At 46.8% G+C, this 23,707-nt stretch overlaps 1 protein-coding gene across 1 annotated transcript; it reads left to right on the top strand.

Annotated features, from left to right (window-relative positions):
* The first annotated feature begins 708 nt into the window (after window positions 1–708).
* Window positions 709–23,436, top strand: FAM83C (family with sequence similarity 83 member C). The gene is given in 5 exon segments (XM_058814936.1): window positions 709–753; window positions 756–1,388; window positions 8,377–8,544; window positions 12,784–12,908; window positions 22,164–23,436. Coding segments are annotated over 5 exon segments (1,902 nt in total). The 3' UTR covers window positions 23,095–23,436.
* The last annotated feature ends 271 nt before the right edge of the window (window positions 23,437–23,707 follow it).

Here is a 23,707-nt window from a genome sequence, read left to right as displayed (position 1 = left end):
AACTCCATGATGCATTTGGGAAGCTGGAATTAACTAATTCCCAATAAGCAGCATGTGGGCAGTATCATCATTCACACAGCACCAGACTCCTAAGGCTGAATGTCCTTGAAGGATTTCCAGGGAGATGCTAAATGAGCATGTGAAATATTGCTCCTCTTGCCTGCAGCATCTAATGACCAAGATTCCTGCTGGGATTCCTACAAACACCATGACTCTGTGCGTCAAGAAATAGACAGTTCTGGTGTAGCAGAGCCAAGATCCCAAGAAATACTAAGGAGGAGCATTATCTGTGGCTCAGGGATGAGTAAGTTTCTCTGCTGAGTCTGATTACCCACTTGGGATATTCGTGTTTCATTATAACTGACACTAAGCAGCGTGTTTGATTTGGAACAAATTTTAAGCAGGAACAAGTTCCAGCATCTGCATTTCCACTGCGAGCACAGTGAGGGACAAAACAGGTTAGAGCCTGCTAGGCCAAGGGTGGGGACCTCTCTAGGGACGGGAAGAGAAGGGGAGAACAGCAGATTAATCAGTTACAAGGAAAAGGAAGGAGCAGCTTGAAGAGTTGATATTCTTCCTCTTGCAAGAGGGACGCTCTGAGCCCCGAGTACCAGGTGTGTGTGTCTGGGGAAGCCGGGCGAGGGAGCTGGAAAAGGCGGCTCCTCCCCAGAGTGGGAGGCTGTACCTGGTGATTAAGGAGTTGAGCTTATGCTGAATCCTGGAGGAACCTGTTGGGAGGAGCTCAGGAGCGCAGGAGGGGCAGAAACGACGTGAAGACGGACACAGGACTAATCCAGCAGGAGAGACACCTCTCGGCATCAGCAGCTCCAGTCATGTTCAACTACCTGGCAGTCGAGGTGAGGCCCCAGCTTCCCCGCAGCTATGGGAGCCAGCAAGGGGTGTCTGGGCCACTGAAGAGCCGCCTGGAGCAGCTGAAGAAGCCGTGGTGGAGGGAGCCCACCCCGCTGGTGCTCCAGCACAGCGAGACAGCCAGGCTGGCCATCGATGCCTTCCTCGAGCAGGGCGAGCGCGGCTACCTGAGCGCCATCGCCGAGGAGAGGGAGCTGCCATTTCTGTCTGCCTTGGACATGGAATACATCAGCCATCAGAGGAACCAAAGCTTCCCAGACCCCAGTGCAATGAAAGACAAAGAAGCTGACCCCGGTGATGGGGACACTGGAGACAGGGTGTCCCTCAACTCTGAACTGACATCGGGCACCTACTTCCCCCTCATGTCAGACGTGCTCCCTCCGGAGCTGGAGTTGGGCTGGCCAGGGACTCCTCTCCTCACGCTGTCTGGCCAGACTCAGGCCACTGTGATTTTCCAAAGAAACAAAACAAACAGCATTAAGGATCTGGTCCGGTCTCTGATCAGCCGGGCACGGACGGTATGTACAGAGCTGTGTCCCTGAGGGGAGCCCTGTGCCACAGCGCCCGGGGCTGCTCCCACACCTGTGACCACATGCTCCACGCTGTCGCTGCTCTCTCCATGTCTGGCATGATGGCATTGCTTTTCCTGCAGCAGACCTGTAGCTGCTCTGCTCCTTTCCTTCCTTGTCATTTCTTTCTGCCTGGGATTTCACATCATGCAGGCAGTGCCCTCGCAGGTTCTCTGTGTCTACAGCTCCAGGGATGCACAGCAGTCCCAGAGCCCAGTGGCGTGCAGGCAGGGCCTGTAGTGTCCCTGGCTCTGTGTGTCCCAGCCAGCCCTGTGTCCCTGGCTCTGCAGTGTCCCTGGCTCTGTGTGTCCCTAGCTCTGTGTGTCCTCCCAGCTCTCCTCTCTCTGCACAGCCAGGGCTCTTCTCCAGCCCTGGACATCATTTTAAGCTGGACAAGACAATATCACTGGTGAGCTGTTGTCACAGAGAAAATCTCAGAATTTTTTGCTTGTGCTGGAAGGAGCCTTAAGGACCATCTCATTCCATGCCCTGCCATGGGCAGGGACACCTTCCACTATCCCAGGTTGCTCCAAGCCCTGTCCACCCTGGCCTTGGACATTACCAAGGATGGAGCAGCCACAGCTTCTCTGGGTAACCGAGGCCAGGACCTCACCACATATGACCTGAGTAAATTTGTGGGACTGAAAATCCCTGCCAGTGGTTTGAATTAAGTTAGAATCCTGTCTCTTAGGTTTGATGTCTGTGCCTCCCCAGGGATGAGTAAGATCAGCCCATTTTTCCCCATTGCACAGTTTCTGGTGTGTTATTACAACCCTCGGATGTAATAAAAACTGGATGATTATAGTGCCTGCCTACCAAGCACAATGCTGGCATGAATTTATTCACTCAATTATGCTGCTTGTTGTTTCTTTCGCTTTGCCACTGTACTCTGTGTGAAAGCAGCAGCTCAGACAACTATCTCAGACACATTTTCAGCTTTTTGTTCTCTTCATGGTTCTTTTCTGCTGTTTCACATCAATCTTCTTTTGTAGTATTTGTGTTGAGTTATTGAAGAAACATTTAGAGCAAAGTTCACTTTAACCAGTCCACTTCTGGCAGTTCCTCTTATCACTCCAGTAGTTTCCTATTTAACTTCAGTCACTCCTTATATTCATTGTTGCTTGTGTAAAAGCTGGAGATAAGGAATCACCTGGATCACTGCAGCTCAAGTGTGTTCTTCTATAAACCTCAGCTGAGCTGAGCAAATGAATTTATGTATTCCCAGCAGCTCAGATTGCTGCACAGCATTAAAGCATCCTCAAAGAGCCAGATATCAGTGAAGTTTGGGTTTGATATGAGGTGAATGGGGATCTTTTTTCTTTTGCCAAAAAGACCATTTTGCCACATGAACTGCTGCTCAGTTGTAAGCAGCCCTTGCTAAATGCCTGAGCTTCCACTGCATCTGAGAGGCAATTACAGGAAGTTTTGGTCCAGGAAATAAGTGACAAAAAGCTTTGTTTGTCCTTGCAGGCAGCTGATTTATGGTAGCTTAAATGATCTGAAACGTTCTGTGATACTGACCCCATCCTTGTCAGGAGTGGGGATTAAGGCACAGTCATGGTAGAATGCACAGAGTAAATGACTACCAAGAAGTGTCCTCCCCTCACTCAGCACGTGTCCCAGATCTTCAGTGATATAATGATCCTTTAAGACACAGGAAAAACATCTTGCTGCTTTCTCACTTCACAAGAACTTCTCAGTTTCTATGGGCAAGTTGCCTGGGCAGTGGCTGCTTTATTGTACTTTCAGTACATTCTGAGCTTGTTGCTTTCTTTGCTTGGGTTGACAAAGACCTGACAATCTTCTGCCCTTCATGTTTGAGTTGGAGGTTTCCCACAGTGTTTTTTACTGTTGTGCAAAATGTGAGAACGAGTTTTTAAGTATCTTACTGATTTATTACTGGTGTTCTACTGGCTTTTGGGTTAGCAGCTCTAGCCAGTGCTTCCCATGATTAACTCTATGATTGATGGCAACTCCAGCTCAGTCACAATCTCAGTTATCCATATTAAAGTACATACTGAGTCATTTTGCTCAACAAACCATCCAAAAGGATGTTACTTATGTGTCTAATTGACAAAAGAGCTACTACCAGAGGTAAAAACTTCCTTTGCTTGAAGTGCCAGTATGAACCATTTGGAGAACTGCCTGGTTATTGGTTTGCAGCTGCTGTTTCTACGTTTCCAATATTTTTGCCACTAGAATTTTAGCTGTTGTCATAAATCCCTCTTTTAGAGAGTTTCTCCTCCCATGAGGGACACAGTGCTGGTGTGATGTGGGAAAGATGTTGAGATCCCCAGCTGCTTTTCCCAGGTCCTGCAGCCAAGGAGGTGTGTGTCTTGAAATGCTGTTTGCTTCTTCCCGGTAGAGTCACACAGAACAACATCAGCTGACATCTCTTGCAACAGCATGTTTGTGCTGACAAATTAGCAAAAGGAGCATTTGTTTCATGGGTATCTTTGGCTGGTGAGGTTGGTCTTTTGCCTTCACTGTGTTTAGCCAGTTCTCTTTGAAGACTGATGTTCAGATTTGAGCTTTTCTCTTTGCAGACATAAGAAGATGCAGCACAGCCACACCTTTGCCTTCATTTGATAATACTAGTAAAATTTTGCTCTTGCTGGATAAGCTCCAAACTGGTTTGAACTGTCCATGCTGCTTTTTTCACCCCTCTTGTGCCCCTTGAACTCTGTCTGTGCCTGGTGGGAGAAGGGTCTCTGATGGTCCCCAGGGAAGCAAGAGATCAAATGGCACCACTGCAGTAATGACCCAAACCACACTGCTATTGGCAAATACCAGTAAAACCAGCTGTGCTGGTTACAAACCAGACAGATGGCAAACCCCACTGGGGATCTGGTAAGTGCTGTAATTCCTAAAGTGATGACTCCAGTAATTGCTGAATTGTGAGTTTCCAGAAGTGCATTTGGAAATGTCATGGTTTAACCCTACAATGGCAAGGTGTGAATCTTTTTAAAGCCTGTGGGGCAGCTGTGTCTGTAACATCCTAACCTGCCAAGGCCAAGCCATGGGCTCAGAGGTTGGGGTGGGCATGGTGAGGAGTAGGGATGACCCGAGCCAGCCTTGCAGCCCCCACCACTGACACAGAGGGGCTGGAGGCACAGACACAGGTTTAGGTTTGTATGGTCTGACTGACTTGAATGCCCAAAGCTTTAAATGTGAGACATGAGCTGTTTGGAGCCTGAATTGCAGATGGTACTTGGATACTGAACTCCCACTGCTTTAGGGAATTTGAGGGGAAAAAACTTCCAGGGTCTTCTTCCCCCAAAATTTCTTGGCTTTGGGGTTGATCTGATGTTATTTTAAGAGCTGCCTGCTTTGATTTCCAAAAGGATGTGCTGATCTCAGAGCCCTTATGGATACCCACAGTTATAAAGAGCAGCCCTGCACAGGCATCTCCCCCTGCAGGGAGGGCACAGCCTGCCCTCTGTGCCCAGTGCAGCACACACGGGCTCTGTCCTTCCTGCCAGCACCGGCTGTGCTGCACACTGGGAGCACTGGGAAGGAAGGTGTGAGCAGAGCTGCAGCCTGCTCCACCTCCAGACCAAGCCAAGACCCGCTTTGGAAAGGCTGAGTGTGACGATCAGGGCTGCACCCAGCTTGCACAGGCTGGCCCTGCTGCCTGGGGCTCTCGCTGCATCCAGCCTGGCATTGGCTGCCACGGTGACTCTGTGCTGTGTGTGCTGCCTGCTCAGCCCCATCCTCTCACGGGGAGCACTGAGGCCCTAGCAGTGCTGGTCTGGGGCAAGGATCAGCCTGAACTGTGGCAACCAGCCCTGCCAAAGCCTGCAAGCACTGGTAGAGGAAAGCAAGTGGTGTGGATCTCCTGTGCATCCCGGGTACAGGCCTTGCCCCTCAGCATGTGGGATCTGGGGAAAAAGGAGCTTTGGTCTTCCTTGACTCCATCACACTGACTTCCCAAGCAGATAGACTTCCCCAGGACAAACCTGCCTCAAACCTAAGCTTGAGATGAGCTCAAATATCATGAGGTGAAATCTGGCGGAGAGGGACTTGCCTGAGGCTTCACACAAGGTCTGGGCCATCATTTTTCATGGTGCTTCATCATCAGAGGATGTGTGACCCATCAAAGAAATTTGGCTAAATTGCAGTTGGCCTTTGGCTGGAGGACAGCCTGGAGAGATGTGGCAAAGTCCTTTTATACTGTGAGTCTCAATGGTACCTTATGCTGATAGACCAGCAGCAACCTTAATTTGGGAAGTTGAAGATGCTTCTCGGTGCTTGCAGAGCTCCTTCAGGCTGACTCTGCTCTCTATGAGATGGGCACGTTTCAAGAGAGGAGAAGTTTGCCAAACCCTTGAAGGCTTCTGGGAATACAACACTGACAAGGCCTACAGAAGAGGGGCCCTTTGGAGTCAGATTCTAGAGCCTGTATCTGCCAGGGCCAGGGTGAGAGGGTGGAGATGTGGTTTTGGCCTTGACAGCAGGAATGATTTTTAGCTCTTGACAGATGCCTTGTGTCCCACATGGATATCTGGGATCACACCATCCTCTGGGAAGGTTCTTCCCCAAACCCTGCTGTGGTGAGCTGGGCCTGGGGTCTCCTGCAAGATGTTCAGGACCGATGACAGTGTGTTGGGCATCATCACAGGGATGGGTTTTGAGGACAAAACAGAGCCATGGTATCTTTGTCCATCTGCAAAAGGGCTCAGTCCCCAAGGGAGCCTTCTGACATTGCTGTCCTCTCCCCTGTGGCTCCGTGCAAAGGTCTCTCCATGGCCTGGACAGGCTGAACAGCCAGCCCCCAAGCAGAAGACTGGGCTGGAGAGCACAGGGAAGCTCAGGGGCCCTACTCTGCCTGTGACTGCTCTGAGGCCATGAGTGTGAGCCTGGAACGAGGCAGCTTATTAATGAAAACAGAGCAGAGGAGCTGCTGGGCAGGGAGCAATCTGGGCCACTGTGGCAGTCTGGAGCACAAATCCAAGGACAGTTAAACTTGGAGCTCCTCTCCTCTTTTCTGAAGCTATTCCCGGTCAGCCCCATGCCATGATTGCAATTTCCCCTGTTCCTATTTGCAGCTTGAACCACTGCACATGTAAAATCTGACCTCACTGCTATCTGCTGCATTTAGCTCTTGGTTTGAAGGTGAGCAGCAGGTGAGCAGCAGTGGCAGAGGAAGGCTCACCCTGCAGGGGTGAGATCCATGGGGTGATTTGGACTATGGAGAGCTGCATTTGTGGCCATGCACATAACACAGGCAGCAGAGGTGCTGGAGCACAGGCTCCCTCCTCGTGGGGGCACGATGGCAGCAGGGCTGACTGGGTTTTCTCTGCCAGGTGTGGTGCAGGGCATGAGCACTGAGAAGCAGAATAGGTTACTGGAGCTTCACTCCCAAATTTAGTGAGCTTTGAGTCATCTTTGTTTGGGCATTCTCTGCCAGGTGCAGAAACACAAATCAGGGCTATACACCCAACTTACCAGCACCAGTTACCTTATTCACTATGATATGGTAAGACTTGGACCAAAGTACTTGGGCAGTAGTTTTACTGGGTTTTTTTTCAGCTTTTGAAAAGAAGTTTGGCTGATGGTAAATCCTCCCCTACCCTTTTCCATCATGCAGTGTGTTGCCATCTGCCATGAGTTCTCAGTGTTAACTGCTGATGCTTCAAGGTCTGAGTCACCAGGTGCTCTGCACCCTCAGGTGCAGTGACAAATTATCCTGCTCAGCAAGTGCTCTCCTGTTAGTTCCTTCCTTCTCCAAGGCATCCCCCTGACCCTGACAGTGACAGTCAACAGATGGATCCCAACAGTCACTTCCTCATCCAAATAAGGGTCCCTTCAGCGTTGTCTGCTGGGAACTTCATTCCCTGAGGAACAGAGCAACAGGGTCTCCAACCCCATCTGAATCTATTTATGGCTGATTTCCCTTCATGCATTGTTCTTATTGCAGGTCATTCTATACTTTGGATTGTCTGGTCTTGGGTCAACTCACGTGTAGTAACTGCTTGTCATGATTTACCTTCTGTTTTCTGCGTTTTCATTCCAGATTTTGTAGAATTCATGTAGCCATGACATTCTGCTGCCTCTCACTCTATCTCCACAGTGGGATAGATTGCCATGGTCTTTTTCAACCTCATTCTTTAAAGAACTGGCAGTTCCCTTTAAAATTCTTTTCCTATTTTAAACTTCTTCCTTGAAGACCTTATCTTCACTTTATTGCGATACATATATTTTTATTTTTTAATAATCTTAGCATTATTCCTTCTTCCTCCTGTCAGGTTTCATACCCATCTCTTGCATCCCTGGCTGCATGAGCAGGAGTTCTGCCAGCAGGGAAAGGGGAGGGATCCTTTCCACACACATTATTCTCAGATTTTGTCTAGGCACCCCTAGGATCTAATCTTGACACGAGGATTTGCACATACTTTATCACAGTACCTTCTCCCTCACCTGGTAGTGTGTCTGTCTTGAAAAAAAAATTGTACTTTTTTGTATTAATCTTAATTAGTCATGTAGAGTCACTCTTGCTGATTGAACAATGATTTTGCTCAGTCTCAACTCTTGTTTATATGCTTTATTCTTGGCATATTATCTTAAGGCAACACATACTTGTTGGACCACTGAAATTCAGAGTTTGTGCATGCGTTACCCTTTCAGCTATTCCTTTCTGTGAATAGAAGATGAGACAGGAGGTATCCAGGTGGGAATTGTCTTCACAGTTATTAAAACTTGATTTTAGCTGCCACAGCAGGGTAAGGGCTGTGGCAGCTAACCACAAATTAAACTAAATTCTGGACCTTAAACACAAAGGTCCAGAATCATCTCCATTCAGTTGGCCACGGCATCTCAGTAACTCAGGAGGTTTGAATAGTTTATAGCACATAGTTTAAAGCACAATTCACTTGGGCACGAGATTTCAACAGTCTCTTGTGTTTCTTTCCCCCCATACCTCTTCTCTCCTGGCCAGGTAATAGCAATTGTGATGGATCTGTTCACAGACATGGAAATTCTGTGTGACCTGCTGGAGGCCTCAAGCAGACGGCACATCCCCGTTTACCTGATCCTGGATGAAGAGTACTTGAAGCATTTTGTGGAAATGTGCAATAAAATGGCTCTAACTCAGGACAGCTTCCCAGTAAGTTTTCAGTCACACACTGGATATGATAAACAGGTCTTGGAATTTATAAAAATTATGTACCCTGTGTTCTGTTCCCCCTGCCTGGTCCCTAGGACTCATCCCTTTCCCCACAATCTATCCCTTCCCTCCCTGTCCCAGGCTAGGGAACCAAGGCTGTTTGCTCTAGGAAATTGAGATCTGTCTGGAAGCACAGAGGAAGGCATGCAGGAGACTCCTAGTCCCATATATGGATGTTTTATGGTCCTCATTTCAGTTTTCTATGCAGGGAGTGTGAAGCTGGAGCCAATGAGATGCAGTGAGTTGCTGAACACTTTGCTGGGCTGGTGCAGAGATGCAGGGGGAGGCCTGGAAATTTAGTTTATGTGAACCTGTATCATCTGGACATGGGGGGAAAGAACACAGCCCCTGCTCTAGGACATAGAATTGCAAGACTAAAATTGCTCATATTCAGATCCCTAAATCCTCAGGGATTTAAATTCTGCCCATATTTCCTGGAGGGCAATAGCTGGGAGGGCAAGGGAAGCAGCGAGTCCCCTCAGATGTCCTGCTGCAAACCCCATCACTTCCTTCTGCTGAACCCACAGGTTAAAAATCTCACGTTAAGATCTGCTTTTAGGCTTTGCAATTCAGTTGTGGGCCCATGATTTAGATTTATGAAAATCCTGATTCCTGCTGAGTGGGTGCCCATCACCCAGCATGTGGTGCCCAGAGCAGATAAACAGTAAAAATGAATATGACAGTGCCATAAGCTCTCTTGGGAACTTGCAGACTCAGAGATGCACCCCAGTATCCTGCAGATCCCCATTTCTGGCCACCACCTCTCAATGGAAGTTGATTCTTTGTTGTCATTTGTTATTCCTGTAAGGTCAGCAGTGCTGGCTGTGCTCCTTCCCTAGGTGTGCAGGATTCCCTGGAGCACTGACTCCACTCCAGCCTCCAGTTTCATGGATTTTCCCTTCATTTTTGTGGGGAACACTTGGAAATTTTCCAGTTAGCTCAAAGGTATTCCTAGCTAAAAATAAGCTAGGAACAATGCAAAAACAATGTGTTACAGGATATTCTAAATAGATGCAGTTAAGGTGTCCTAATTTTCCCTGATTTTTAACCTGTCTACACAAAGGTTAATTTACGGAGGCTTCTTTAGAGAAGCACTCAGTGCTCTGGTCCAGTTGACAAGGTTGGACTTGATGACCTTGGATGTATTTCCCAATCTAAATGATTCTGTGATTCTTCCACCGTGCTGGTGAAGCTCTGTCCTGTCTTGTTTCTTACAAGCCAGACCCATTTCATCCTGACCCTTGAGATGGCAGCTCTTGGGGAAAACTCCTCCTTGCTGGAGCATGTTTGTTTTCATAAAGAGCTTCCACACTGAAGTGACCTGGTGCATTCAGATGAATTTCATCTCTCCAAAATATATTTTATTCCTTCTTGTCCAAGAGGTAGCCATTGTTAAAATTAAAATTAGAATGAGTTTATATCTGTGGAGATGTCTGTGTCTCTTTGTTATGCCTGATGTCATGTCGTGTGCTTGAAGGGTAATTAACACCTGCTCCCCATTCCATGACTCACTAGCAGCTCTCCATCTGAAGTGTCTCTCACCTGATGCACCTGTGCAGTCCATTACCTGCAGGCTGAATACACATCTGAGTGGAATGAGGGTACATATTTTATTCCTGCCTCCAAGTTGTGACAGGATGTGGCAGTAAATCTCCATTTGGAATAATTGGTGACAATTTGGGTTTGAATGGGGAATTTGGGGTAATTGCTCCTCCAGCATCTTAGTTCTGAAAACAACATGTGAGTCTGCTGGTGGCAAATTCCAGTGCTGAGCATCAGAAAATCCTGTGTGGAGCACTGGCAGCAGAGACAGCAGAAACCTTAACTTGGAGTTTTCAAACATCTGTCTGCTGAACCTGGAGCTACTGTTTGGATGGAGCAAGAGTAGTACCTGGGTGTCTTTCCTGCAAGACTTCAGGATTCTCATCTTGTGGGGATTATTCGGGATCTGGATTGACAAGAGGAGGAAGATTATGATGAAAATGAACCAGATATCAAAAACTCACCCAGCCTTGGAAAGGATAAAGGGAGTGAAGAAATATTGTGGTGGCAAATTCATGGAATTTACCTGAAGTTGTTTTAATTTCCCCAGGAAGAAGGTGGGGGGGGGAGGAAGCTCCTCCCAATGAAAACCAGTATTACTGAAACTTTACCACTGGAAGAAAAAAATCTCTGTGCTGAATGGGCACAGGATAAGGTGAAGACCTCACCAAGTATCCAGTGTTATCTTGGTCTGGATCAGCAACTTGTGGTGTCATTTCAGAGGATCACAGGTTCATGCAAGTTGGCAGGGACCTTAAGATGTCATCAGCCCGGCCTCCCACTCAAAACAGTGTCACCTGTGAGGTCACTTTACCTGGTCTCATCTGGCAGATCTCCAAGTGAGGAGACTGCACAGTCTCTCTGGGTAGCTTGTTCCAAAGACTGTCATTATGGGGAAAAGATTTCTCCCTTTTCATGTGTGGCAGATGAGGATATGTTCTGGGACATAAAAAGCCAACAAGTGAAAGCCACAATGTCAAAATTCTGAAGCTTCAGCTCTGTACTTGCTAGAGGTTTCCATGAACTCAAGAGAAGAGTGGAAAAGCACATGGAGAAGATATAATGGTGGGCTTCCCACTGGCACAAACTACAAGAAGCTCAGGAAATCCCCTGAGCAGAAAACAGGGGCAATATTAGGGGCAGCATCATAAATGATTGCCCTCTCCCTGCTGTCCCCAGCTGCCATTGCCCACTGCAAGAGAGAGCCTGGATGGGCTCTGGTCAGGAGCAGATTTGCTGCTGCTGCTGCTTCTGCCTTCTCACCTGCAGACCCTCACTGCAGTGTGGGATCTGAGCCTTTCCCACTTGGCGGTGCTCCTGGAGGGAAGCTCCGCTCCTGCTCGTGGGGACTCTGACAGCAGAAGAAGCCACAGGGTCCCTGCCCTGCTCCCTCATCACCCCGAGGGTCCCTGCCCTGAGCCCCGTGGGAGGAAGGCGAAGGGGGCACCAGGGTGCCCAGGGACAGCTCCGGAAGGCTGGAAGGGGTGTGGGATGCTCTCTGGGGGAACACCTGCCAGCAAATCCCTGCTGGTGCTTGTCCCTTGCCTGGCCTGGCCAGAAACCTGCTGGGGGGTGGAGGGGCAGCGCCACATTCCCTGAGCACCCGGTTCTGCCAGGAGCAAATCAGCCCCACCAGCTGCTCTAAGGCTTTGGCCATAGCTGGGCTGATGCTCGGCAGGAATGGGCTGCCCATAGAGGGGTCTGCCCGGTCAAGTGCAGGTGGTGACAGCTTGTGACAGGTCCTGCTGTACCAGAGGTGTGACAGGTGTCAGGGGAGCTGGCCTGGAGGGCAGGAAGGGATGACCTGGCAGCCCCAACGAGGTGTAGCCTTGGGGATGTTTATTTACATGCCAGATGTTTTGTTTGGCACTGTATCACACAGAGTAGATTACTAACAACTTCCAGTGACTGTTCTGCTCTTCTTTCTTCCTCACCTGAGGTGCAAATAGCTTCTATTATGGGCAAACACCTTGCGTTATGAAAGAGGCTCCCAATGGATACCAAGAGCCATATAACCCAGTTTATTCTGGGCAGTTGGTTTTACAGGTCAAGGTTGTATCAGAGAAGTATTTGCAGTGGAGCACCAGGTCTGCTTCAATTGAGTATAGCAGCTGAAAATGTTAATATAATTTTAAAATGTATTGGTAAAAGGAATTCCTTAAAATGTAGATATTCCTCTAAGTCTTTTTTCATTGAGCGATGTTTTAGTTTTAAGCCTGTAATTGTATAAAATCAGAGCAGCACACTCTATTGATTAGAAACTAGCTAGTTGTTATGCATCAAAATTTACTTAATGCAGAGCCACCAGCTAGTGGGGTGCTGAATATCATTAATAATCTGGAAGAAATTGGATAGTTTTACATATGTCAGAAATGATCTGTAGGCTCATAGGATTCTCCAAATTTTTTTTCAAACCAGAATTTGCACTCAAGTGCAACTTGTTAATTTTTGCTGTTTTTTATCCCATAGAAGCAGGCAGTGTGACAAAATATTTGGTATGTAGGAGCCAAGAAATACTTAATGCCTTGCTGAGTTCTACCTCTCAGAGCAGAGCATGAGCTAGAGGGATGCACAAGGGAACATCTCAGTTTAGCTCAGTACACAGCCCCTTACCAACTCTCCCTGCTTTGGTTTCAGAACATGCGCATAAGGTGCCTGAGCGGAGACACGTACTACAGCAAAGCAGGCAAGAAATTTGCAGGCCAGGTTCTGGAGAAGTTTGTCCTGGTTGATTGTGACCAAGTTCTTGCTGGTACATACAGGTAAGAAAATATAGCAACTACTGTGGCAGAGACTGGTGACACTGAGGAAATATCCTTACCAAAATACCGAATAATGTAACTCCTGGTGCTGCATGCTGGTTCAAGAGCTGCCCTGCATTCACCTCAGTCAGGGCTTTCACAGTTTTCCAAACCTTCATCTTATCCACCCTCCCTGCCCTTTTCTTACCTGAAGACCACAAAATTTTCAGAAGTCTCTCCTCATACAGTGGCTGCTGCATCCCTCAGCCTTTTTAATTCTGTTTTTCTGCACCCTCTGTGACCTCACTACCTCCTTCTCGAGGTGCAGAGACAAGAACTGCATGTGGCCCCCCTGATAGGCTGCACTGAGGTCTTCCAGAGGGCTCAAAGATGCCCAGACTCTGGATTGTGATTGTGGCCCTTGCTGGCAGGGGCCAACACTCACTGCATGTTTTAGTCACTGTGGCACTCTGAGCTGATGATGTCAGACAACTTCCTGAGCTGTTCCAGGTTCAGCATCATACAGATAATTTTCCCCAATGGATACACCATATTTTTCTTTACTGAAGTTCATCTGCCACATATTTGTTCACTTGCTCATTTCTGTGAGGTTCTTCTGGATTTGCTCACCTTCAGTGAGGTATCCAACCACCTGAAGGACCTGAGGATCACCTGCAAGCCTGGGAATTTCACTGCACCCCTCCAGGCCTGAGGGCATCCATGTGCTCATTGGCTCCCTCACCAAACTCCAGCAGGTTGGTGAGCTGGGCTTCCCTTTGCCCTGTTGTCCTTTTCCAAGAGGCTGCGATTCTCCATGCTAGCAGGAATCTTGTTCTTCTCAGCATGCTCTGCATGCCCCAGGGTAGAGGGCAGCTCCAGGGGTGTGTGAGCCTCAGGACTGCACTCAGAGCCCTCTCTGTAGGTGGGATCAGAGGGGAACCTCTCAGCCCTTGGCCTTCCTGGTGGTGCTGATACACAGGAGTGAAGCACATCTCAGTGCCACCAGCACCAGTGATGGATGCAGGAAGTTCATTGAGGTTCTCAGCTGTGGCTTTGCCATCACTCTTGTGACACCCAGGCCTCAAAAGAGCCCATGATTCCTTGATTGCCAGTACAGCATTTGTGAACAACATACAGCCCCAGTCATCCTGGGGCTTTTTGGTCTGCTCCCTTTCAGCTCTTTTTGACAGATTGCTGCATTTTTACATAGTTACCTTTCTTGAAATTGAACCTCCACATGCTGCATTTATTTAGCTTGCTCTCCACTAAAGAGTTAAAACGGTGTTGTGATCATTCTTACAAACAGGTTCTTCCACTTCTGCCTCTGGAACCAAGTCTTATGCCCCATTCCAGACCACATCCTGAATCACATCTTTTCTTGTGGGTCAAACAATTTAGACTAGTTAATTCTGGCATGTAATCATTTATTGCTTCCAAAAAGTTTTTCTCCATGGTTCATCCCAGTGAAGCATTAACCTGTATGTGTATGAATGGATGAAATCTCCCCCTGTTGCTGCCCATCCTAATTTTGCAGCCTCTGTGATCTCAGTTAACATTGTTCTCCACAGTTCTGATCAGAGGGTCAGGACTACTGTTCTTGTCCTATATTTTTATTACTAGACTCTATTTAGTTACTTTTCCATCTACAGATCCTCCCCACAGTATTTTTACACTGTTGAACATTATATGATCCTTCACAAACAGTGCAGCTCCTCAGGACAAGCCTGCTCTGTGAATTTGTTGTCCTGTCAACACTTTTATTCTTCTTGCACCAGATCTCCTTGAACGCTGCTCTCCCTCTTCCTTTCTCTCAGTTTCCATCTCTCTGTGAGCACATGCTGGACCCTCAGGCTACCAGTGTCCTCATCAGTGCTGTAGCTTCAAGCTGCACCTTCTCCTCTGCTGTTGACTTCATCATCTCCAAGAGTGGAGGTCTCACCTCATCAAACTCAGGCAAAATGAATGAAAAATGGGAGTATATAGTTGAAACTGGTTGTGTCAAATCTCTAAACAACACGGAGAATAGTGTCTAGTGGCATTTTTACCATCCTAAGACACTGAAAAACAATGGAGTGAATCACAAGTGGAAAAGCCCTTTAAGAGCCTTGAGTCCAATTGTTCCCTCAGCACTGCTGAGCCCACAACTAACCCATGTCACATATACTCATCTTTTAAATCCCTCTATCCATCTCCATTAGCTCCAGGGGCAGGGATTGCATAACTCATCAGGATCACTCATTTTTGGATGACTAAAGCTGAGCATGTGTCAGCTGGATTGAACTGTACAGCTGGAGGAACATCTGATTTCCCTGTGGCCCAGAGTCAGGGTATTGCTCAAAATGCAGGTGCAGCTCTCTGGGTCAGTTCCTCCCTGTGCTGTGAAGGGCAGGGACTGGGGGCTCTCATGTGCTCCCTTTCTACAGAGCTCTGCAGAGCTGAAACTTCTGGAATTCTGGAAGATAGTATTTCAGTTAAATAGGGTTTTACATCTTATCCTGTGCTGTGCCAGTAAGCACAGGATGTTCCGGACTAACAGAGACAGTCTCTTCTTGGGGAGTTTGTTCACTTGTCAGAAACACTTTCACGCAGAAAATCAGGGTGTCTGCTTCTGGTATAGTGCAACCTGTATAGGAGATATTTAGATTACTGTCCCTGCAGATGGGAAAGCCAGATGCAAAGGATGAGAACCGTTACTGAGTAAAGCCAAAGATCCAGAGTGGAACCAGGGGTGTCTCAGGATGATACAGGGAAAAGGGTAAGAATGTTCTTACCCAGCAGCAGGTTTTGCAGTCCAGCAATGCTGTGTGCAAGGATCAGAGGTTTCAGAACTCTGGGGTTTTATGTTGTATGTGCTTCTCTATGTTCAGTTTGCTGTAGGACACTCTTTCCCACCGTGTCTGGCCTCCACGATACCCCCTGGCAATGGGTTATGCAGTTTAATTTATGTTTTGTGTGAAGAAGTGGTCTGTAGTGTTTAGAGAAGACCTGCTGCCAGAAAATTATATTTGATGTCCCCAAATTCCCACAACCTGGGCACAGAAAAACAGTGTTTCCTATTTACTTTCTTGGCTGCATCCATGATTTTGTCCTCCTCCATTATAATCCCTCGTGTGAATCATCTCATCTCCTGGTGAAGTATCCTTGGCTTTCCAGTCATTTCTTGTATCCAGAGGTTGAATTTATTGACATTTAATTGTCCATAATTTTGTCACATATTCCTCCCCTTACCATAAAATCCTCTTGCAGCTTCTGTTTATACAGTTTTCTTCTGATTCACAATAATTTTGTCATGAGGTCTGACATGGACAGTTTCTACCGTTTTTTAGTACTTTTCTCAACATGTTGAACAGGATTGATCCCAGTACAAAACTTGTGGTTTTTCAATGGGTAAATGGAACCCACTGCTAGTGTTTGTATTTTTAATCAGCTGCTACTTGTTGGGAAGACCTTCCTTTGTATGTATTTCTTGATCACTTAATTTTTCCAACAACAAAAATTGTCTTTGCTGAGTGACCACGTCAAAATCTCTTTGAAAGTTCAAGTTTGATATATCAAGCACATCTGTGTGCTTGCTGCCTCCCTCAAAGATCTGCAAGAGGCTTTTGAGGCATGGCTTCCTTCCACAAAAACATGCTGAGTCTTCAGCATTATGATTATAGTTATTTATGTATCTAATCATTTTACTCTCTATTTGCTTCTACCAGTTTGTTCAGTATGGAAATAGGACTGGCTGGTTTGCAGTTTTCCAGGAGCTCTTTAAAAGGTTCACATTTAAAACTTTCCATTCCTCTGCTACTATGTTCAATATTAAATTATAGGTTATTCTCTGGTTTATAATTGGAAAATCGCTGACTTCATTTTATGAAGGCTTTCTGCTTTAATATTTTCATTTAATGCACCTTTTAACTATGGTGAGATTTTTAGATGATTTAAAATGTCTTTATTTTGATAGGTACATTTTCTCTGAGACTCTAACATAGCATCTTTAAACAATCTTCTTGCCACCTCAAGCATTTAACCTTTTTGATTGCTCTTTTAAATTTCTTTTTAATAGCATTCCTCACTTTCTCTTTGAAGTTAAGCATTACTGTTGTGGATTATTTTGGTTCTGAAAGAATATTTGATATGGCTAGGTCATGGTTATTTTTTGCTGAGTGAACTTCCCAGAGAAACTCTCTGAACTGGTAATGTTGTTTCTCCTTTTGTTGGCTTTCTGGTTAGTTTTACCAACAAGTAGTCATTTATAGTGTCTAAAATGCAGTTTTAGCAACTCTCCTCATTGTGGTCCCCATTCAGCCTGGCAGGATCTCCCTTTATCCCTCTGTTTTCCTCTGTTTTCTGCCTTCTTAGTATCTCAGCACCCCCTCAACGTGGCTTATTTACCATCAGCACTCTGCTCAGAAAGTTCCCAGTACAGCCACCATGCACTTTTCTAAACAAAGCTTTATTTGTTCAGATGTTCTCCATTGATTCTAATTCCTTACCCAAGTGTCACTGATTTCCATCCTGTCCTTTTATCAGAATACAGTTTTCTTGCATTTGTTTTTAAAGTGAAGTGGGTGATCCCTAACTGTGTGACCCTCTACACATCCCAGCTTTGGTCTGTAGCAATCCACAGCACCCTGCTGTCCATTGGGTCACTCCAGTCTGGCAGCTCTGCAACGAGGAGATGAGCAATGAAGAAAAGGATCCAACTATGCAGAAACAGTGTAACTGTCCCTCTGCTCTCACAGGTTTATTCATTGATACAATAAAAGCCACACGGAGCTGTGTCAGGGGACTTAGCCTGGACATCAGGGAAAGGCTCTTCCCCAGAGGGTGCTGGCACTGCCCAGGCTCCCCAGGGAATGGGCACGGCCCCAAGGCTGCCAGAGCTCCAGGAGTTGCCAGGGATGCCCAGGGTGGGACTGTTGGGTGTCTGTGCAGGGCCAGGGGTTCGATTGCATGATCCCAGTGGGTCCATTCCCACTCAGGATGTTCTGTGATTCCATGATTCTTTAATTTATTCTGATAAACATATCAGGATAAATTAAAAAAATGCTGTCTCTTGGTACAGATCAAGCACATTTTTGCAGCACTCTCTAAATATGGAAGCCAAGCTCACAGCTCTTATCTTAAACAAATGCAGGCAAATCAGTTTAGGCTCTTCAACTCCTATGTTTTCACTTACTAACATGATATTTCTTCTAAATAAAAGAAAAAAACTAGACTGAGGTATCTAGGCAAAGCAATAATCTAAAATCCTAAATGTAATTAAGTATATAGCTATTTAGGTTTATTCTGGGTAACAAGAAATAGAGTGTTTATTTGAGCACTTAAGATATTCACTTATTTCAGCAGGTGAGAAGAACCCAAGGGCCAATAGGAGCTAGAGCTAAACAGGATCTTGAACAGGAAATATAGACTAGAACCAGACTGGTATTGTCAGCCTGAAAGAGAGTTATGTGGCTGAGTTGCCTTAGAGGAGATTAAATTTCCCTGCTGAAAATGAAAGATGGCCACGGTATGGTTGTGTCCTGCCATGGGCACAGAGAAGAAGGAGCCCAGTGTTTGCTGTAGGGAGAAACTCAAGATCTGGGGTTGAAGCTGACACAGCAGCTGAAACCAAAAAACAAGAGGCGAAAGTTTACAAGAGTGCAAAATCTTCCACGCATGGCTTCAGGAGAAATAAAACTGAAGTACAGAAGTGTTTGGCAATGGACAGATAAAGTTACATGGGTTTGAGGCTAAAGGAAGCCTGGCATTTCTTTCACAGAAAGGTGCTTATACTCACAGGTGTCCATGGCCCAAGCAAGAGGAAAGAGCTTTGAAGAGGGATTTTCAGATCTAGCTTGATGAGGACTCACCTCAAAAAAGAAATTCTAATTAAGCAGAAAGGGAGTGTGTAAGGAGTGGGAAGCACAGTGCATCAGCAAGGGAACCCCAGGTGACACATGCAGCAATGCAGTGACATTGCCAGGAGATGAGTGATGCGCAGCCTTGCTGAGCACACCGAAGCAGGGAAGAGCAAGTCCTCAGGTGTGTAATTAAAAAGTGAATCCAGGAGAAAGAGACAAGGTCTGCTGCTGGAAGGATGAATAAGAAATAAGAGATAACAGACATGGGTGCCCAAATTAGTGAGTACATTGCACTGGTTTGGATCAAAACAAAGATGAGAATCAAGGAATGGAAATTATTTCAAGTGTGTTGGGAGCAAGCTAAAAGAAGTTGCTGCAATAAAGGCAGGCTGTTGGTACCTTATCAAAGAAAATGTCACTTGAAATCAAAGGTCTAGTAATGAATGTTATGTGGTACATGCATTTAGCCATGAGCAAAAACAAAACACAAGTTTGTATTGGCATATGGAAAACAAAGAATGGCTTTGACAGCCCAAGTGACAGAAGAGCAATAAAAATGAGTTTGAGAAACTATTGAAAGAAGAAAAAAATCTTCTGCTGCAGATTGGTATCTCGTCTGTTGGAAAGAGCTAAAGCAGAGAGGCTGAGTGTGGAGATGTGGAGTCACCTGTTCAAACAGCTGAGGACAGGCAAAGGCCACCGTGAGACCAGAGCAGCGACGGCTGTGCAGGGGGGCACGCAGCGAACGAATCCGGGTGTCGAAAATGCTGCTGAGACGGAGACTTGTGGAACACCGCAGGTGCTCTTCCCGCTCCTGCCCCGGCCCGCACGGCAGAGCCCCGGGCAGGGGGTGATGCTGCACCTCCATCTCCCGGCCAAGGGCTGAGCTGCACCGCTCCCGCAGAGCCCGAAAGCAGGCACGGAGGGGATCCGACCCTACAGCCGTCCTCTCTGAGTCCTTGTGTCCCAGGGTGATCTAGAACGGCTGTGAGCAGCTGTTTGTTATAGGGGAAAAATAATGTCAGGAAAATCCTGCAGCTCTTGGAAGCTCCTATTATCTTTTAGCATCCAGGGTGGCCTGCAGCAGGAGGAGCTGCAAAGCCCACGTGGGTGTTGGGTTGTGCAAGGCACAGCACTTCTTCCTGTCTGTATTCGATTTTTAACTTGTGAACTTCATCCAGTGCCTCATTTTTATACCAGAAATCATTCCCTGGCTATGCCAGTCAGGGAAGAAAATGTTCTTTATCAGTTTGCAGAGATGGGAATAGCCATGGCTGCAAGACCTCATTTCACATCCTGGAAACCTGTGCTGTGGCAAGGAGGGCTGTGCCACCAGGGGACTTGGATGATTCCTTCCAGATCCTGTCATGACACAGAGTGAGCAGGATCTCATTGGGTCGGCATGGGAAAGTGGGACACAGGAATGCCCAAACCAGGGCCAGAGGCAGCAGTGGAGCCAGGAAGTGCCCTGGGACAGATGCCTTTGACAGTGTTGAACCATGAAAACTCCCCTGTCTGGACTCCTGGAATTCCTCAAAGAACTCTCACGGCTTTCTGAGAGATAACATTCCTTTGCCAAAGCTGCCTTTCAGCTTGTTATCTCATATTTCCTATATGGCCATTAATTGTATTCTTTAGAAGAGTCTCTACTAATTTGTGTATCTACACAACTTATGTCTATCTAATTTGTGAGACTTAATTGTCTATAACATAAAAACCATTATATCACATTAGCACCCTGCCACTCTCCCGATAGCCAGAGCCCTTTCAAGTGAGAGATAGCACAGCCTGGTTAGGAGCTGAGCTATTTCATCCTGGCATTCCCTGGATGCTCTTATGTTGATGATCCCTGCTCCTGCCCAAGTGCTGATATCTGCTCTGTTGATGTTTTCTAATCTCTTCTACAGAGATCTCAACAGGAGACTGATCCTCCCTTGTGTTCTGTGCCAAGGGGGCTCAGGGCAGCCCAAGCTCCTGTACAGTAAAGGGATGCAGAGGAGTTATCTGAACACTCCTGTTGCACATGCACCATGTGCCTCAAAAAAAGCTGAATATTTCTTCTTTCCCCTTTTGCAATATGTGACCCAACCTTTTTCAAAGATGATTTCTCTGGATCTTCTCCTCTGTCATTTAGCAATCCCAGGGAGTTTCTGGTTTGATTTTTTCACCCTAATATCTCTGTGAAGGGATGTGTTTGCTTTGAGCCTCCAGGATGGTATTTCTGAGTACTCTTCATGCCACCCACAAAGATCTTTTCTCTCTTTTACTACTTTTGCATTCTTACCTAATTTACCTGGTTTGATATGAAGCAGCAGAGTATTTTTCCCATATTATGTTTCTCTTTGGTGTGTGATTGCTGAGTGTCAACATACTAAACACCAGTCTGACTCAAAACAACTGCAGAGTGCTCAGGGACTGGCCAGGAGCTGTGTTTCCTACTAGAAATTCCCAAATGGCTTTCTTGCGAGCTAAACATTGATGAGGTCTGAAAACACAGTGCCAGTATCTTGTCCTGAAATTACATTTACTTGAGAATGTATTGTCTCATGACAATTGCTCTCCTGGAGCTCCTGTAATTTTACCCAGCTCTTCAGAATCAGTGTCTTGCTTTAGCAGCCAATAACGCAGCCCCCTCAGCTGGTACTGCCACCTCTGAAAATTCTGGTTTATTTGACACATTCAGTGTACTGGTCTGGTTAGACTACAGCAAGAATAAAAAATCAGCTGATGACTGGGATGACCAGGAGCCTGGGGATCCCACTCTGGAGAGGAACTTCCCTGCTTAATCAGAAAAAGGAAGATGAAGAGAATGTGGTTACAATCTGTACCTATATTGGGGAAGAGCTAATTAGGTTACAGTTTGGGCATAAACAAGAGGTAGGGTTAAACAGATAAGGAAAATTTGCAGAGTTGCAATTAATGAAAGTTTTTACCCAGCTAAGGCAAAACCAGTTTGGTTTTAGGGTAGAATGTGATGAACTCCCACAAAACATCCCGAAACACTTAATTGTGAGGACAGGGATTGGACTTGTTGAGCCAAGAATTAACTTTTATTGCAATTGGGAATCCCACAGCAATACTTGTAGCAAACATCATCATCCTTCCTGTCCTGAGGTATTCCTGTAGTCTCTGGAGACCTCCACTCCTCAAGGCAGTTCCTCATTTCCTGCCTGCCCAGGCAGCTCCTACAAGCCCATCATGGATATCAGGACATGAGAACACAGGTCCTGCCGAAGCGAGTGAAGAGCAGGGGACCCCGAGCAGAAATCAAACAACCACTTTAGGGTTGTTCTTTTGTACTTATTGATAAGCACATTCATGTCCATGAGCAATCTCACAAAGCGGGTAGGAATCCATCACTGGAATGTGAAAATCCATGCTGGGCATTCTGGCACTCTGTGAACTGAAGTTAACATGTGTTTTGTTTCTTTTCCTGCAGTTTCACCTGGCTTTGCAGCCAAGTCCACACTGGCCTGGTGACCCACTTCCGCGGGCAAATTGTTACAGAGTTTGAGAAGGAATTCCGGTTCTTGTACGCAGAGTCCAGAGCAGTGACCAGCTTCTGTGTGCCAGATCCCGGGACGTGTCTCTCTTCTTGGAATACCTCAAAAGTTGACAACTGTCTTCTAAAACCCACTCAGGGAAATGATACTGAGACCCTGAGCCCCTCCAGCAGCCTTTCCAATGTGAGCATCAGGAGCATAAAAGTGTCTCCCTTCATGAAAAACTCCAGCTGCAGTGCACACCAGGAAAAGCAAGATTCCAGCTCTGATTCTGGCAATAAGAAGGGGAAGGAGGACACATTCCTGAAGCCCACTTGCCCTAAACAGCAAGAAGAACCACTAGACTCGGCAAACAGTCCTCCAAATAAACCCATCCCAGTCTTGTATTCCAAATCAAACCTCATAATAGCAAGGACATTCCTGCAGCCAGAGCCTTACTCCAATAAACCTGGTGACCAGGGGGACACTAAGGCCAGCAGCAGCCACTGCTCCCCACCGAGAGCAGGGCAGCCACTGCAGTCCCTGTCAGAGGGCACCAGCAGCAATGGGAGCAGCCTGAAGCAGAGAGCACCTGTGGCCACCTCTGGGGAGCTGCCAGCTGAAAATGAGAACATGGTTTACGGGGTAGAAAAGAGACAGAGCCCGGGACATGGCCATTTTGACCTTTTCTCCCCATACAACCACCTCAAACGGGATAAAAAGTCCGTAGTGCCTTGCTATGACAAGTTCCCAGAGGATGTGCTGCAGGAAAAGAACAGTGCGTACGGGGCGGAGAAGAGAATGACTCTGGGGCACAGCAAGCTGGACCTGATCACCAAGTACAACAAACTAAAATCCAAACACATACACAGTCGGTTCGAACTCTGACCTGGGCCTCCAGCTGGCCTCTGCTCTGATTTTCCAGGGGCTGCTTTTCCCCGCCAATCATCATGCCTGGGGCTCGGAATCAAAACATTAGTCTTGTTCCTGTTAAAAGGTGTCCAATCTATGTAGATGACTGATTCAGACGAGATTAGCAACTGCAGCTCAAATTTTCAATTACATGATTGTGGCAGGAGAGAGAAAAGCACATAAATATAACGCACATTCTTTTTACCCATTTGGGAAAGAACCATTTCCCCAAAACCTACAGCAAAGCCATTGCTACATCTGGAAACTGGCCACTGAGGTCTTCAGGGTGAGCCCTGGTTCTCTCCATGCTGAGCAATTCCTCTCCCTGTATCCATATGGTGAAAATGAAATGGCCAAAGCCAGGGGGATGTGAAAAATAAAGGAGTTGTTCTGCTGGAAAAAGCTGTGTTGGGTCCTGGTGGAGGGGGTGAGGCCGTGCTGAGCCGTGCCAGGCCAGGAGGGGACAGGGACATGTCTGGGCGCATGTTTGGCATCTGCACACGGCTGACATTGGCACGGCAGAGGTGTCAGCACACGGATGGGGTCACATCTGAACACTGGTGGGAGCTGACACAGGTTGCCCCTACAC

Source organism: Ammospiza caudacuta, chromosome 15, assembly GCF_027887145.1.
Source record: "Ammospiza caudacuta isolate bAmmCau1 chromosome 15, bAmmCau1.pri, whole genome shotgun sequence".
Lineage (NCBI taxonomy): Eukaryota > Metazoa > Chordata > Aves > Passeriformes > Passerellidae > Ammospiza > Ammospiza caudacuta.
Note: the sequence above shows the minus strand (reverse complement) of the source record. Positions and strands in the feature narration are given on the sequence as shown.